Here is a 16,281-nt window from a genome sequence, read left to right as displayed (position 1 = left end):
CTTAACGACCTTATGAATTTTGACGTCCTTCCTGCCTGCCACATTGAAGGGGAGGAAATATTATGGACACACGTTTCTTGCTTGTCCTTTGTGGGGGACATGCCTGATTATTAAAAAAAAAAAAATCAAGGTTTAAAGCATATTTCCATGCTTATCATTTCTACTAATTTCAGCTTTGCTTTTAATTTTTTTTCCTAATATATTTATTTTATTAGTGCCGAAAGAACCAAAATCTTAATAATATGAAGCTAAAGAGACTTGGGGCCCGGGGGGATTACAACAATTAAAAACAAGTAAACTGTAACAATTAAAATTTGTGTTGAATCAATTAATAATATAATAACACATGTAGACACAACATCCCATGACTTATGTCAGAAACTGAGATTACTACAGGGAAAAACAAAGTGCCACTTGCTAGCATGTTGGATTATTTTGCCTAGCGCACAAAAGGCAAGTCATTTTGATCATAAGACCACTGTAAGACCCGAAGAGTATGCAATGAGAAATAAACAAAAACCAGGTCCACCCTTTACGATTACGCCTACCATTATCATTAGTGAAATGCTTAAATCTCTCGCATCAACATGAATGAGATTGTAATTTGCAGATGTACAACTACAAAAGCAAAAGGTAGGCTCCATCTAATTCATATCTATTGATTTTTTTATTTATTTTTCAAAACTATTTTAGTATATACAAGATTAGGATAGTACAATATTGATAGCTATTCAAAGTAGTCAAGTCAAGTTACCCCAAAAGCACTCCATCCTATCAAAGCACGAGTTGGTAAAATGACATTGAAATTTGTAATGCAATTGAGTTTAATTGATATGGAGTGGCAATGTTATTTTCATGACATCAGAAATCATCTTTAAGGTGACATTTATATAAATTATTATAATAATTAATAAAATTAACAATTTTTTTATTTTACACTATTAGTGTTTTTAAATTAAATTAAATTTTTATAATAAGTGCATAACCTCAAACATTAATAGATAGAATTAGATATGGGGCGAACGGAGCACAGTAAGATGCTGAAAACTATACAGATATTAAGTAGTGTCGGAGGTGTGTTAATACTTAGTACCATTACCCTTGTGCTATACAAGCTTCGCTAGTTACTTTGCTAAAAGCAACTGAACCTCAAACTCCCAAGTTATATATACTTAAATCCCAAAATGGGGTTGAGCTTCCCTCAAATGTTCAAGAAATCTTATTCTTTAAAAATGTAAAGTTATAAAAAAAAAAAATAGGAGAAGAAATGAAATAAACCATTAGAGTAATGATATCTTCTAAGACGTGAAAACAAAGACAGGCCTCTGCGGGATACTTTTCCTAGGACGCTTTCTGAAATTCACAACTTCAACCCACCCATATGGCTCAGCTTCAGAGATAGATGACTCCGGTTCTGAATTATGGTTATCATTCATTGTAAAGTCAATGCCTTGAGGTTTTGGAGTGATGATGCCTCTAGCACTTTGGTGGTTTTGTGAACATTGACTTTGAAATTGGTTTTGGGTCTCCACTGGATGCACTGAGATCTAACAATTGCACATGACTTGAGTCAACAAATGATATATATAAAAGTAAACCACAACATTTAAACATTAAATCAGAACGTGGCATTTACCTTGCATGTAATGGAGCAGAAGCGATTACGCTCATCTTGTAAGTGTTTTCCACATTCTTCACAGGTGCCACCTGACTTTGGTCTTGTTGCTATGCCGGTTTCTTTGGATTTAGAGTCGGGGCTTAGATCAGCAGATTTAGATTTGGTGATTGAAGGCCGAGGTTTGAGATGCACAATCCTTTCATTATTGGATATGTAAGTCTGCAAATTGCATCACCATTGTAAGCAGAAAATTAACATCCATCAATCAGTTTTCAGTTAGAAAGTTAAGTTCAGAGTTTACTATTAAGAGAATATAGCTAGATTTAATGAGTCAGATTTATAAAAAAGTCTAACAAGAAGTACAGTGCAAAGGAAAAATAAACAAAGCCTAATTCACAGATATCAGCATTATAAAATTAGTACCTATATCATTCATTGGTTAAAGCTGATAAAGGATAAAAGATTTCTAGACTAATCCCATATGAAAAACTTAGTCATTGTAGTAAATCCAGCAAGTAAATGAAACACGCCATTAATGCCTACATCCACTAAAAACAGCTACTCGAGCTACATCACGTTATCATTCATTTGAGGAAAACAAGTCAAGCACAATATAGCAGAAATGAACAAGATTAATATGAAGAAGAAATTGAATTGATCAAAGTCAGCTAGAAAATTAATCAAGAAAACCTAATAATGAAATCATTACTATCTTGAGGACCTGAATTTTGGAGCAATCAAAATACTTCTGCAGCTCGGCATGGCGGAAGACATCCTGGTAGGAATATTTGTAAATCTGAAACCTTCTATGTAGGGAATGAGCTTCCTTACAGTGCCTACACATCCTAAGTGCACAGTCTACGCAGAACACATTCATCTCATTAGATCGAAGGTCATGGTGATAATGGCAATAACCAAAGCAGCTGTTCATAAGAACTCCAATCCAATCTCTACTCCTTTCCTTTGGGGAAAGATTCTGCCCCCCCTGCAAAATCATTACCAAAAAAGGAATTCAAGAACCCTTCAAAAGCATAACGCAGTTCCTCAACAAGTTAATCAAACCCTAACACCTCAAAATGGCACCCAAATCACAATATTTAAGACACAATGATGAACTAACCTAATCTAAAGACACAGTTTTCAAAGTTGATGCAAACTGACACCAAATTTATGATAGGAAGATTACCCTAAATATCAAAATGAGCTTATACTAAACAGAACCAGCAAGAAACAAACAAACGCATCCAAAATGCAAAGAAAATGAGCTAGCTAGCTCCAAGGATCGTGAAATTAATTGCAAGCAAATCGAAAGGAATCACAGAGAAAAACAAAACTTTATGATAACCTAGAGTCCAAAAAGCATAGAATTGATGATTCGCTTACCATTTCGTTGGGTTCAGATTGGGTACACAGTAGCAGTTGCGGCTTTGTGAGCAAGTGAAGAAACAAAGACTTTTCTCTCTCTCTGAGAATGCGAATTCAAGGGATTGAAATAATAAAAAGGGTGCTATGGTTTTTATAATTTTAAAAGAGAGAGATACTGCAATTAAAAATAAATAAATAATAAAAAGTGAAAATGGAAACGAAATCGTTTCCTTTTCTGCAAAGAAGTGGTGCCGTACAATCGGCGGGAAGGTGAGCGCGGAGGCCCGTTGGATTGGAATGTGATCGTACGGTGGAGATTTGTTCAGAGTGAATGTAACGTGGGACCCACGAAGGAGAATGGGTGAAAACCCCAAAAAAGTCGCTAGCTGCCTCCCACCCATTTCCCGCCAATTTAACCGAAATTCTCGGAATCCCTAAATTCCTTATTTATTTTTTAAAATAAGTATTGTAATTATGTGGTGGCCCAATAAATACGATATTATTATTTATTTCTTACCCTATTATCCGTAAGTGGTAGCTTGAAGTGATAAAAGCGCTCACGGGAAGGGAGTTTTGACATTCAAGTGTCGGAAATCCAAATGAATAATGTTTAATTAAGAGTATTCATTTAGGGTAAATAGTGTTCTTGGTAGGGATAGATAAACGGGTTCAGGTCCGTGGACTGTCCCACGATTCGTGCAGGTAATAGATAATTTTTTTAAACGGTTTATGGTTATATTATATTTTTTTTATCCATTCGTTTAACCCGCAAACTATATGGGTTTGGCATGCGGGATTCGGGGCTTGCCCGTGTTATGTTTGATTTGTGTGACCAAGTTACAAGCAAAAGATTAGAATTAAACAAAAAAAAAATAGATAAAGAAATATATTAGATAAGATAAGGATTTAAAAATAAATTAAAAGATTTAAATTAAAAAATGATAAAGATAAAAAAAGATAAGATAAGAAAAGTAAAAGATAGCAAAAATAAAAGATTAAGATAAAAAAGATAAGTGATACTGTTGAGACCTATGCTAAAAATCTTTCTTTTTATATTTTCTCGATCTTTTTTCTTTTAATTTATCATTTTCATATTTGCAAGCCATAAATAATAAAAATATCAATTCTTATCATTTAAGCCAAAAATAACTAGTTCTTCTCCATCACACATGCGTGTACTCAAACGACTTCTTTCCCTTACAAGAGAAACACAATGCGACTCACGCTCACGCAATCATGCAACACACCATAATGGTAAATAATATGTAATAATTGTTGTCTTTTAATCACTTAACTTGACTTTATTCTAATATTTATTATTATTTTGAGTTTTGGGAAAAAAAAGATGAAGATGTGGAGATGGAGATGGTGATGGAGATGGTGATGGAGAAGGCTCAAACTACTTCAAATATGAAATCATTTGTTGTTAGAGATGTTTAAGTTTTATATTTTAGATTTATTGCTTGGATTTTCTTTTATTAAGACATTATTTATTTTATTGATGTAATTAACTAATTGTTGAGATTTTATTTACATTTGTATTGAACTTAATTTGATTGTATTGTATTTTTATTAAAATTAAAATTCTTTTAAAATTAGGCTCGTGGACCGGCCCGTTTGACCCGCAAGGTTCGTGGGTCGGGGGTGAACCATTTGGTCCGTGTAAAAATGCGGGGCGGACTGGCCCGGTCTGCTGCCAATGCCTCGTCTTTAAAATATAAAAATTTAAATTTTTGTTTTCAAAAGTAAAAAAATATAATAAATTATCAATTTGTTAATCTCTATTTGTTACCGTTAAGAAAGAGCCTACATAACACATTTAAAGACGAATTTGTCAGTACTTTTTACATCACATCCGACGAAAATAGTTATTTACCAACAATATAATTTAATTTTCATCTTTCCTCATTTTTTAATCATTATAAGCATAATATTACAATAAACACTTAAAAAAATAGGAAAAATAAATATGAGTTAGAACTAACATAATATTGATTAATAAACATAATATGTCTGTTGTTCTCAAATTTTTATTGTGACAACATTATGTAATGACAAAATTAAGTTAGCTCTCATTTTTTTATAAGGATTAACCTAATGACTATACATTTTTATTTGAATATCATGTTTTAAATAATGTACTGATTAGAAATTTTAGAGTAATAGATAGATTATACTTATTAATTAATATTATATTTATTCTTGTTTTTGTTTTAACTTATACTTGTTTTTCTATTTTTTTAAGTGTTTACTGTAATGTTATACTTGTAGCGATTAAAAAAAGAGAAAAAATTAAGATTAAATTATATTTAGGATAAATAATTATTTTTGTTCATTAATGTGTAGAGTATCAATAAATTTGTCCATGAATGTGTCATGTAAGCTCTTTCATTAACACGGTAATGGATGTGAGTTAACGGATGAATGAATTTGTTGTATTTTTTCATTTGGGGACTAAAATTTGAATTTTTATTTTTTGAAGACGGATTTGTTAGCACTTTACATATTCAGAGACAAAAATAATTATTTACCCATTTATTTATTTATTTTGTCTTTGATGTGTAACATACAAAATTACTAAAAAAATTGATCTTTAGGCTCCTTAAAAAAATTGATATTTAGGTTAGGGGCAGCGGTTACATAAATATACATTTCCACTTAATGCTAATGTCAACGATCAAATTCTTGTCTTTACGGATAAAAATTTAGGATTTGGCTACAAGAAAAATCATTATTATTTCTGACATAATAATATTTTTCACGGAAGGTGTTCTGTCAAAAATATTTGAATTACGGAATTTACCAACAGATGAGCCCATAGATACCTAGTAGGCGTACCTAATATTTTTTTTTTATTTGTAGTTTCACTCAAATTCGACTTAAAAATTGCTTCAGTTTTTTTTCTTTTCCGAATCATTGCTTAATCACTTAATCTGCATTGGGTTAACACCTTTTACATGAAAACGATTACACATAAAAAAAAAAACACTATAGGATGTGAGAATTAAAAACAAATGCTTTCGTTAGTATCTAATTTGATAATTTTAAATATGAAAAAATATATACTTTCCTTAACACCAACTCTTAGGGCAATCAAGAAATTGCCAAAAAATTATTAACAAAAACGTTATTATAAATGTCTTTTTCGAATAATCTGGGAATTCATAACTAGTTAAAAAAATACTTGTATACGTTGGCTTTATAAGGAGACTAATAACAGTATTTCTTTAAATATGAGAGGTGCAAACATTTAGTTGAAGATGGAATATGGGATGGTACCTCACTGTTGGTATAAAAAGCCTTTTTATAGAATCACACCATTAAAATACCTTAGTTGCTAAGTGCGTGAACATGTATTACTTTAATTTGAATAACTATATTCCCCCCTTTGACAAGTGTTGGTAGAAACTTCTTAGGAATGAGACGGCAGTTGAATTAAAAACAAACAAACGTTTGAAGGAATGCATGATGATCTCTCTAAGATACACTGAGATGATGTGTCTGGATTAGATTGTTCACGTGTTTAAGGTTGATAGTTGGTTAGGATTGAGTTTTTACCTTTTAATGAATGTTGACTCTAATGTGTTTAAAATGGATTAAAGTTCGAGATCTTTTGAGTTTTATTATGTTTAAGATGCCATGAAAAAGGATCGTATGAGAAAAACACTATAACATTCAAGTTATTAAGAATTAATTCCATGATAATAATAAATTTAGATTAAATGTTTAATGTTGTAATAACGCTGACAATATATATAGGAGTCAAAGACGAACAAGATTTCCTTGTTACAAGACCGAGGGCTCTTGCAGACAATCATATGTTGTTTAGTGTGGTAACATAAGAAATTTTACTCTTGATCACTGAGGTGTGATTCATTGTTCACGAATATATATTAAGGTTTTTGTTACTATTGTTGACCTTGATCAATACGTGTAGTTTTGGACTAATCCAACAACACTTTAGGCTTATAGAGGTCACTATATTTTATGGATTGGGCATGATTCCAACTCGTAATAGCTTCCCCGTATGTTAGCACGCTTACAAAGTAAGTATATCATATTACATGTTTATAATCATCCAAAATATAGTACTTTTTTTTTGACGTAGTTTCCACTGATTCATCGTTTCATTCTTCTACCTTTATTTCTCATTTAATGTAATGTGCATGGTAAAGACTGTATAAAGGGGAAGTCTGATACGAATAAAAGCTAGAGAACTAGAACGCTAAGGAGAAGATAAATTAAGATAAGTCTGGATCCTCTTTATTTCCCTTTTCTTCTTACATTTATAGTACTATTAGTAACTGAATTATGTTATAACAGAATATTGATAATAACAAATTGCTAATATGTATCGTTAGTAATGAAAATATAGCACGTGTTGATATTTTTTCTTGATCTCCTGGTATTATTGTATTTTGATGCATCTTCTGGTATGTAGTCTGATATAAGGACTATGTTATCAAACTCATTTGCTCACTTTTTATCCTCAAGTTAAAGCCTCCTGTTGGACATTTTATTATTATTTTATTGCTCAAGAATGTTCAAAATAACTAAATGATTAACTAGTGTCTTCTTCATATTGACTTTTACTCATCTTGCCCACTTGATGTTTAAAGAGCAAAACAATGGTCCTTTATACTCTACTGGTGACTTCCTCCACTAATAAGGAATGATGCTTAACTAAGATACATATGTGAAATGCTCAAATGAATGACATTGTCTACCTAATTAACACCAAAATAATTAAAAGGTTAAAATATATTTTTTATCTTCATAAATTTAAAATGTGTTATTTTTTTTATTTGAATATAGTTTCGAATAAATATGAATTTATGATAATGATTTTTTATATGATTATGCATATAATTAATGTAAAAAAATAATACATATAAGTTTGAATGTATGAATCTTACTCCAAACCAAAAAATAATTCATTTTAATTTTATAAAGATGAAAGAATATACTAATTTTTTTTATAAAGGCAAATTCCAGACATTTTGTATGTGAGAAAAAATTACATATTCACTAGAGTTACAATTTAGTTCCCTTTAGGTTTGTGGTTATATCAACGAAAAAAAAGAAAGAAAAGAAGTTGAAGTATCCAATGTTAAACCTATCGTAGTAATTCCCACGAAATATTGTCAACTTGGAAAAGGGAGATTTAAGTCTACCCATGAAGGTTATGTTAACTTGTTATCTACATTGTGAAAGAAAATAGTAAATCTTAGTAGCTTAGATGTCGAACAAAGATGCTAACGTATATTGTACTCATGTTTAAAAAAAAAGTCTCAATGTAAGTGGAATGCTTGAGTTGTCTTTGGTAGTTAGGAGTGGAATTGATTCCTTATGTAAGCGAATCAACCAAGGTGGTAGTAATTATAAACCTAAGTAATAAGTTGTGACTTAGCAGTAACCTTAGTCAATAAAAAGTTATATATTACATTTTATATTTCCTTTCAAAAGTAAGTACAAATTGAATTATTTTAGAGCCCGTATTGGTAAGGAAAAATATATTTAGTAAGAAAAAATAGTAGAAGAAAAATATCCCTTAAGTTTTCATTGACATTTTTCTTGAAATAATTGTCCTAATCACCCTTAGTTTGTTTGAGAAAAAAACATTAACAATCCATAACAATTAGCACATGTTTATATAAGAGGAAAAAAAAATCTATAAAAAATAATATATATATATATATATATATATATCATACATTTATTTTTATTATATTAAAAAGAAAACGAAAATAATAACACATATTTTTTTTCCAGTTTCAGTTTCAAAATTTTCTATCTCTCTGCGTAACAAACTGAGGTATTGCGATAATAAGTAAGGAAATTTTAAAAATAAATATGAGTCTAATAGACATCCATTATTAGTGTAATTTTTTTACAAAAACTATCACATGTATCCAAGTGCATTTAGAATGTATAGATAGAAAAATAAATAAAGAATAATTATAAAATCCTGCAGTAATTTTTTTATATTTATAAATCCTTCTACCTCATACTTTTACTAATACGCATAATTTTTATATGATACATATTAAATGCGTATTTATGTTTTTAAAAGATTAAATATTTCAGGAAGAGAATTTGTAAAAAGAAGAGAAGAAGAAGAGATATCTGAAAAAGGGGGTTCTGGTGGATTGAATTGCATTAGCAATGGGCGTGTCTTCAAATTCAAAGGAATCGATGGAACTATGCATATTTGATTTGAGGAGAGGCCAACACGAAGGCCAAGAGCTCGATAAGATCCTCTTCTTCTTCCCCGCCGGTTTGCCCTTCTCAAAGCAACTCTCCGTCATTGGCCTCAGCGAAGGACTCATCACTTTCACTAGGTTTCTTTCTATCTTTCTATCTACTCTTATTACTTCATTCCATTTATTTATTTGTGCTCTTCAATTGCAGAATCTTCTCTCCAGACTCTGCTTGCGAGGTCATCGAAGCTGAAAGGCATTCTCATGTTTTCTACGAGGCCGAACCCGATATCTGGATAGTCATTGTTCGTTCACTTCTTCCATTTCTCCTCTTTTTCTTTTCATTCTCCAATATGTGTAATTGTGTATCCATATTTTAGGTGGTCGAGAAATGCAATGATTCTGAACCTATATGGAGGGTTGATGCATTAAGAAAACTTCTCAAGGAAATTCACTCACTTTTTTTCATGTTTCATGGATCTATTAGAGCAATGCTGGAGAAAGAACCCGGTGGAGGACTGACAAGACGGCATTTGTATACCTTTATCATGGATTATCTGAGGGGTAAGTCATCACACATTAGCATGCCTATCACATTCTTCATTCATTATTATAAACTTGTGATTCAAAATATTTCATTGTAAGTCATAATTGTCAGCATGTAAAAAGCGGTCTCCCTGGGATACTTGCTGCTGTGGTAATGGTGAAGTTGCTGTATCAAATGCTTTCCTTTCGCTTTGGCTCTGTCCTACCCGACTGATGCTCAAGTAGCTGTCTCTCATACCTTAATTATGAATTTTTGTCTTTGAGCCAGATTTTCTCGTGGGGAAAAAGTTCATTTTACCATCATTCCGTGATTGCTTAAAGGAACGTGGAACTGTGCAGATGCTGACGATAGGTCGTGAGGCTGCAATTGAGGTTCAGGTCAGATAAGTTTTAAATTGTGGTTTCAAAAACTACAAAAATCATCCAAAACTAGGGCGATACAGCACCAGTGTTTTTTATGCTGTAATTTTTCTTAATAGTTATTTCGCATGTTCCCATTGCCTTGGGTGTGCTGTTGATTTGTGTATCATCTATAAAATCTGTCTCTCTGCTTCCCTCTTGTCTTATTTTCCTCGTTGCTCGTAGAGTCCTGTTTGCATACATAGTGCTATGATTTTATTTTGGGGATGACAAGCAATTTAGTTTAGTATTACAAGCTTCTCTAAAATTTGGTTTTCAGTTGGAAGAGGGAAAAAATATGGTGTTCTAATTTTATGCTGGACCCAACTATATAGGAAAATATGGAGGGGGCTGAGCTGGTTTCTTGATGTGTCTTATTAATTGACCTAGCAATGCTGTCTCTGGATCACAGCAATTTTAAAAATGATAGGATTAGGAGTTGTCACAAAGGACAAAATTGTTAGTGCACAAGTTTTGTGGTTATCGAATTCTTTTTATTCGACTTTCCTTTATTATCTCTTTCACTAATTTCCTTATTAGCCCGCAAAATCATTAACTAGCACTTGTTATTAAATAGTAACAATTTTAAGTGTAAATATGAAATGAAAAAGATGAAATTACTTACATTATTGCACCTGTCATCATTTGTGATTCATTTATATATATAATATATAAGCTGGTGATCTTCTCACACCAATCGTAACTATTAACATATTTACACAGTTCTTATAAAGTAGATTAAGTTTATAAAGTTTGTTGTCACAAATACAAAAATAGTATATTATGTGATTCAACAATTGGATTGGTTGAATTCATGTTCAACAATTGGATTGGTTGAATTCATGTTCAACAATTACTCATCAATGATTAGTTGATTAAGATGAAACATGCTTGCATATTTACATTCAACGTACATGTGTGTTACATAAGTGGTTTTATACTTTTCATGTGTTATGAATGTTGTGTGTTTTCATTCCCATATTTTGGATCAGGTGCCCACTTAAGTTATTGACTATTTGCAGCAAGTTTTGATGAAAAAAGGAAGAAGTTTGGCATGTTAATGGAATTCTATTTTGTTGATTTCTTCTTGTTTTGGCAGTCCCTTGTCAGGGTGCTTGAATCTTCAGCTGGAAACACTCCCTGGTACTCTTTGATTTTATTTCAAGACCTGCTAGTGTCCACAACTCTATCTCCTGTATGGTTTAGCACAAATTTATTCTTACTGAATTTGATTGGGCAAGATGCTTGGTCATTCATTAAGTTGTTCAATTAACCTTGACTCTTTTATCAGGATGACACCTTAAATTTATTCACATATGCTGTGCTAAGGTTGACTCCCCATGCTCTATCTTCTGGAACAAGTTCCTGGTCCTACTTACTGAAAGGAAGTGCTGCATCCAATGTTGTCACTGAGTCTAACATGGCCCATCCAAGCACTATGTCTGAAAGTTTTTATGGCTCATCTGATATATCCTCTGGTGAAGATAACCACTATCATGTTGTGAGGCCCTTACAGAGTGACAAATGGTCTAAAGGAAAAGATGGTTATCTTGTCACTGATTTATGGGGTGCAGAAGTTGGTACGTGGGTGTTTGCCACTCCTACAGTTTGGCTTCAACAGACAGAAGAGAAAATGTATCTTTGTGTTTATCAGCATAGAAGCCTTACTTTGATGCTTCTGATTCCTGTATCATCCATTCCTAATGGGGAGCAAGGTGTGTCGGCAGTGAGGCAGCAAGTTATTGAAAATGTTAGTCTTCTAGTTCTATCATAGTGAACTTTTTGTTTCCTAACGAATTCTGATTAGCTTTTGCACATCATATGAACTGACACTTAGCATTCTAGTGCATGCATGGTACAATTCACTGACAGGACCCCTTTTTGCTGTTATGTCATGCCTAAACATGTCCCCAGGAATTACTTTGTATCACTTCTATTCTCTCTCCCTTTTACTGAAATTGGGAAGCATATGAAATTGAACTGAGATGTTTAGCAAATGTATCTTTTTCTCTGATCATAATTTTTTTTGGTTGAATACATCAGGCATCACTTAAAATATTGAAAGTTGAAGAGAAACTATCGAAAGGATGGGGTGGAGAGAATGCATATCATGTTAGTGGGTACCGCTACTTATTAGTAGATGGTGATAGAAATGTATCCAGGGCTTCTCCAGAAACAAAAGTTACAACTTTAACAAAGGTGTGGTGTTAGCATCTGGCTCTGTTCTGATTATTTCCCATTTTTTTTTATCAATGTGTGATATTAAACTGAAAGATATAACTTGTTATTCAAGCTTCTGATGGCACTTTTTTTGTGTTTGGCACTATAATGTACTTGTCACCAGTGCTCTCATTGCCTGTGAACTGACTGACTTGAAAACATTTTAAACTTTTGTTGTATTTTGTGCCTGGTACAGGAGTCCTTACTTGCTATGAATAAGCTTAGGCAAGAGGTGGAGTCGGAGAAGAGTAGAGCAAAACTGGATAGCCGTAATTGTGAAAAAGATTTAGAGATGTGCATTAGAGCAAAAAATAATGCATGGGTTATTTCTCGAGTCACAAGAGGGAAGGAGCTTTACATGGTTCTAGAGAAAGCCAATGAAACCCTTCTATATGCTTCAGATGCTGCTGAGAAGTTTAGCGACAGGTATGCTATTGGTTACCTATCATTAGTGTACTTCCTAAGCTTAAAATGCTATCCTTCTTATCATGAGAAATTGAGAATGATGCAGAGATTTTTTTTTTTTGGGAGGGGGAGGGGGTTGCAAGAAAACATTTTTTGTTTTCACTTTTAATTACAAAAATGTCTGTTTTTGCTTTGTTTCCTATTTTCAAAAGTTTATATAGGAAATGGTAAAACCAACTTTTTTTTAAATTTCATTTTCTATTTTCTCTTTTCCTTTAACCTAAAATAGAAAATAAAAGTAAAAAATGTTTTGTCTAACTAAACTTCTCTTAACAGAATTTGGGCCAAATAGAATTTTAAGAAAGATCTTTCAAAAATCAACTTTTGTTTTAAATGAAAAAAGTCTTAAAAAAAGAGCTTTCAAGGAAGCTAGTTAGAAGTTTTTGATTTTTGCTTCTTTTCCTTCTTTATTTCAAATCCCAAAATGCACACTACCCAAGAAATTTGAAGCTGTTTTTCTTTTTTTAATTTTTAACTTTAAAGTAGTGTTTAAGCTCTAACATATACTACCATAAAATCTTTTAAATTTCAAGCCAAAAACTTTTATTTTACCTGGGTGAAAAATATTCTTCCCTGTTTTTTTTTTTTCTTCTCATTTTCTTTCAGATACTCATCCGCAGATTATGAGGAGTTTGGCAATAATAACAAATTCCCCCTACCAAACTTTGCAAATCTGAGCATCCCTAATCCCTAAAACTACTGAAAAGACGAATTTTAATTTTCTTTCTTGGTTGAGTATGGCAGGTATTGCAACGGAACATTTTCTCTGTACTAAAGAAAACCAAGCATGTGCGACCGAGGAATAGCACGCTAGGTCTTCTAACTGCTTTCCCCAATAAAGTCGGGAAGTTTTTCACTGTTGATTTTTCTCACCAGTAAATTGAAGAAAGGAAGAAAGAATGCTACTCTGCGTATCTCTCTCTGTATATTAAGTGTAATTTATTTATACTTGTTCAAGGATGCTGTATCAAACCTTGTCACCGGTAACTTTTTTTTTAATCCGAAATTTGTTCAATTCCGAGAGAAATTGTTTTCCAAAGAGTTTCATTTATTTCACAATAGCCTTTGAATTCTTAAAACTTAATACTTAGTCTTTTGTACCAATTCTTGGATTTTTAAAACCAAACACCAAAATCTTTGTAGATGTAGTCTTTTAGGTTTAGGTTTAGGTTGAGTTTCTTTTTAAATGCTAACATGTAGGGGTATTAACATGTCAATTTGGTTTAGATTTGGAAAAAAAAAATTGAAATTCAAACCAATTGATATTCATTAGTTTTGGTTTGGAATTTTGATTATTTTTTTCCTAAACCACCTCGACAAAGAACATATTAGTTTGGTTTGGGTTATTAGATTTTCAGCCAAAAATATATGTTTTGAAAAAATAAAAAATAAACAAAGGATTATACATTGATAATGTAAAAAGTTTTATAGGACAATAATGTGTGATATTAGATAATAGTATAAAATTATTTCATATTATTAATTCATAGGCATTAAACTCAAAAAATAGTCTATTTTATCTATAAGTAAATAAATATAGTTATTAAAAAAAATAGTACATTTATTTAGCTATTGCCATTGACGAAAATTGTTATATCCTCCAAACTCATGTTTGGAACCACATAATTGCCATTTCTTATAACAGTAAAATAGTTAGAATTTAATTTTATCTTGCTTTTGCTTCTCTTCTTAGTTTCTTCCAGATTTATATGCATCTGTTCTGTGCCTCAATTTGTGCTCTTATACGCGTAATGGATTCTGTACATGTTTCTGTCTCTGATGAGTAACTTTCGTTTTTCTAACTGTCTGTGCTCATCATTTCAGATTATTGTGTAAATTTGACAAAATAAAATGTGCTCCTTCTGGCTTCTTGGAAACCTATGGTCTGAGGTTTTTAAGGTTTTTTGAGACATTTATCTTGTGGAATTTTTACAGTTTTTGAAAAAATATGTGCCCGGGATTTAGGGTTTTCTGCTAAAATTTTCACGGCAAGCATCATGGTTTTGGGTTTAATATATTGACTTGGATTTATTATTTATTTTTTATTTTGAAGAGATGATTTCCTTTCTCTGCTGTCGTCTTTCTGAGACCTGAACTGAAGAGGTTTTCTTTTGTGTGCCTGACGAGGATGATCTGTCCTTGGTCACAATATTGTGCTGTTTTAATTATTTATTGTTGTATAGGATGGTTTCTTGTTTGCTTGCAGCTTCATGTACAGATTCCCACTTTTACTTGTATATTATTACTATTAGCCTTGTAATTTTGAAGTCAGCCCCTGCCTTGAAAGTTGAAATCAATCAAATTAGCCTCTGAGGATGATATATATATATACAGTTTAGGGTTTCTGAGAGCCATACATGCTAGCGACACTCTCGATTTAACACTTCAATGATTGACTAAAATTTATTGGAAAGTCCCACATCTCATTTCATGTTTCTCTTGATTTAAATGTATGACCATTTTCCAATAAATTTTACCCAATCGTTGATCGAGTGTTAGAAAGAGAATGTTAGAGAATTTGTGGCATGAGGAAAAACCAAAACTGAAGAGGCTTTCTTATGTTAAAAATTTTATTCCTCCCTGCTGCCCCATCGATGTGATTGATCTATCTTTTGTTCGCAATATTTTGCTGTTATAGTTTGTTGTTTGAATCACGGTCTCATTTATGGATCACCTCTTTTACTTGTATATCTCATTGTAAGTCCTGTTATAATATTCCGAGTTGTCCTTGAGGAAGATACACGGAGACCTGAACTGAAGAGGCTTGCTAATGTTTTTCTTCTTTTTGTTTGTCCATTTTCACCCTTTGTTTTCTCATTATTCTGTTATAATATTTCTTATTCTCTGCAATTGATTTAAATTTTTAGTTCCCAGTTTATTAGTTTCATGTTTTAATTCATCATTTGATTCGTATATTTTCTCTTATTTCAGTTTTGACTTTTATTGAAGAGTTTCTTAATTGCACTTTCCTTCCAAAATGAGGTATTGGTTCTCTAACTCTTCACTATCGGTATCCTTATTATTATAAAAAATTTCACCTTTTTTTAATTACTAATAATAATTTTTTTCCCCTACTTTCTCTTCTCAAGCCGACCAATGGAGGAAGATGCAAGTTCTTTTAAGCATATTCGTTATGCAACTTAGGTTTTATGCCTATATATATATATATATATATATCTAATGTTTTGTATGGAATACTAGAGTAAAAGTTTATGCGTTAGTGTAAATTGTCTTACATAGTTATCTAATGATAATTTATATATGGATGATAAATTTATTAATTTTTAAAATAATTATTTTAAAATAATTCAAATGATGATTTGTGATTAGATGACAATGTTAAAAATAGTTTTACATTGTTAGTGTATAAGCATTAAATTCACTTTTAAAATGTAAATACTTTTCATTTTTTTTATTCTTTTCTCTTTGTGTAATCATGCTGGATTATTGATTTTTGAAAAGACTATC

General features: G+C 31.6%; 2 protein-coding genes and 1 long non-coding RNA gene across 7 annotated transcripts; 2 read left to right on the top strand and 1 right to left on the bottom strand.

The window, feature by feature from the left end:
* Positions 1-1,038: 1,038 nt before the first annotated feature.
* LOC114423027 lies at positions 1,039-3,122 on the bottom strand. The gene is made up of 4 exons (XM_028389628.1): positions 3,002-3,122; positions 2,340-2,603; positions 1,637-1,837; positions 1,039-1,547 (listed from the first exon to the last, which is right to left on the bottom strand). The coding sequence occupies exons 1-4, from the start codon at positions 3,002-3,004 to the stop codon at positions 1,299-1,301; spliced, it is 717 nt and encodes a 238-aa protein (XP_028245429.1). The 5' UTR covers positions 3,005-3,122; the 3' UTR covers positions 1,039-1,298.
* Positions 3,123-9,071: 5,949 nt separating this feature from the next.
* Positions 9,072-13,852, top strand: LOC114421232 (vacuolar fusion protein CCZ1 homolog B-like). 5 transcript variants are annotated; one of them, XM_028387077.1, is made up of 10 exons: positions 9,072-9,324; positions 9,395-9,488; positions 9,564-9,747; positions 9,842-9,880; positions 9,998-10,107; positions 11,228-11,323; positions 11,420-11,878; positions 12,172-12,327; positions 12,545-12,774; positions 13,558-13,852. In XM_028387077.1, exons 1-10 carry the CDS (start codon positions 9,149-9,151, stop codon positions 13,586-13,588), a joined length of 1,575 nt encoding a protein of 524 aa, XP_028242878.1. In that variant the 5' UTR covers positions 9,072-9,148; the 3' UTR covers positions 13,589-13,852. The 5 variants fall into 5 exon arrangements, with proteins under 5 accessions (XP_028242878.1, XP_028242877.1, XP_028242879.1 ...); XM_028387076.1 differs by having other exon boundaries at positions 9,842-9,886; XM_028387078.1 differs by lacking the exon at positions 9,842-9,880.
* A 446-nt stretch (positions 13,853-14,298) lies between these two features.
* On the top strand, positions 14,299-16,071 carry LOC114421233. Its single transcript, XR_003668508.1, has 3 exons — positions 14,299-14,712; positions 15,745-15,795; positions 15,903-16,071. It is a non-coding gene; the product is annotated as an uncharacterized LOC114421233 (long non-coding RNA).
* Positions 16,072-16,281: the final 210 nt, after the last annotated feature.

This window comes from Glycine soja, chromosome 8, assembly GCF_004193775.1.
Source record: "Glycine soja cultivar W05 chromosome 8, ASM419377v2, whole genome shotgun sequence".
NCBI lineage: Eukaryota > Viridiplantae > Streptophyta > Magnoliopsida > Fabales > Fabaceae > Glycine > Glycine soja.
The sequence above is the reverse complement of the archived record's forward strand: the minus strand, read 5'-3'. Positions and strand labels throughout refer to the sequence as shown.

What these genes read in the sequence shown, in the direction of transcription:
- LOC114423027 (XM_028389628.1), bottom strand. An exon ending in TTGATTGCTCCAAAATTCAG is followed by an intron (nt 1,838 to 2,339) that starts GTCCTCAAGATA and finishes TGCAATTTGCAG; the next exon opens with ACTTACATATCCAATAATGA. An exon ending in TCTGCTCCATTACATGCAAG is followed by an intron (nt 1,548 to 1,636) that starts GTAAATGCCACG and finishes TGCAATTGTTAG; the next exon opens with ATCTCAGTGCATCCAGTGGA.
- LOC114421232 (XM_028387076.1), top strand. Translation starts at nt 9,149, where the DNA reads ATGGGCGTGTCTTCAAATTCAAAGGAATCGATGGAACTATGCATATTT. An exon ending in GGACTCATCACTTTCACTAG is followed by an intron (nt 9,325 to 9,394) that starts GTTTCTTTCTAT and finishes CTTCAATTGCAG; the next exon opens with AATCTTCTCTCCAGACTCTG. An exon ending in GCTGAGAAGTTTAGCGACAG is followed by an intron (nt 12,775 to 13,557) that starts GTATGCTATTGG and finishes TGAGTATGGCAG; the next exon opens with GTATTGCAACGGAACATTTT.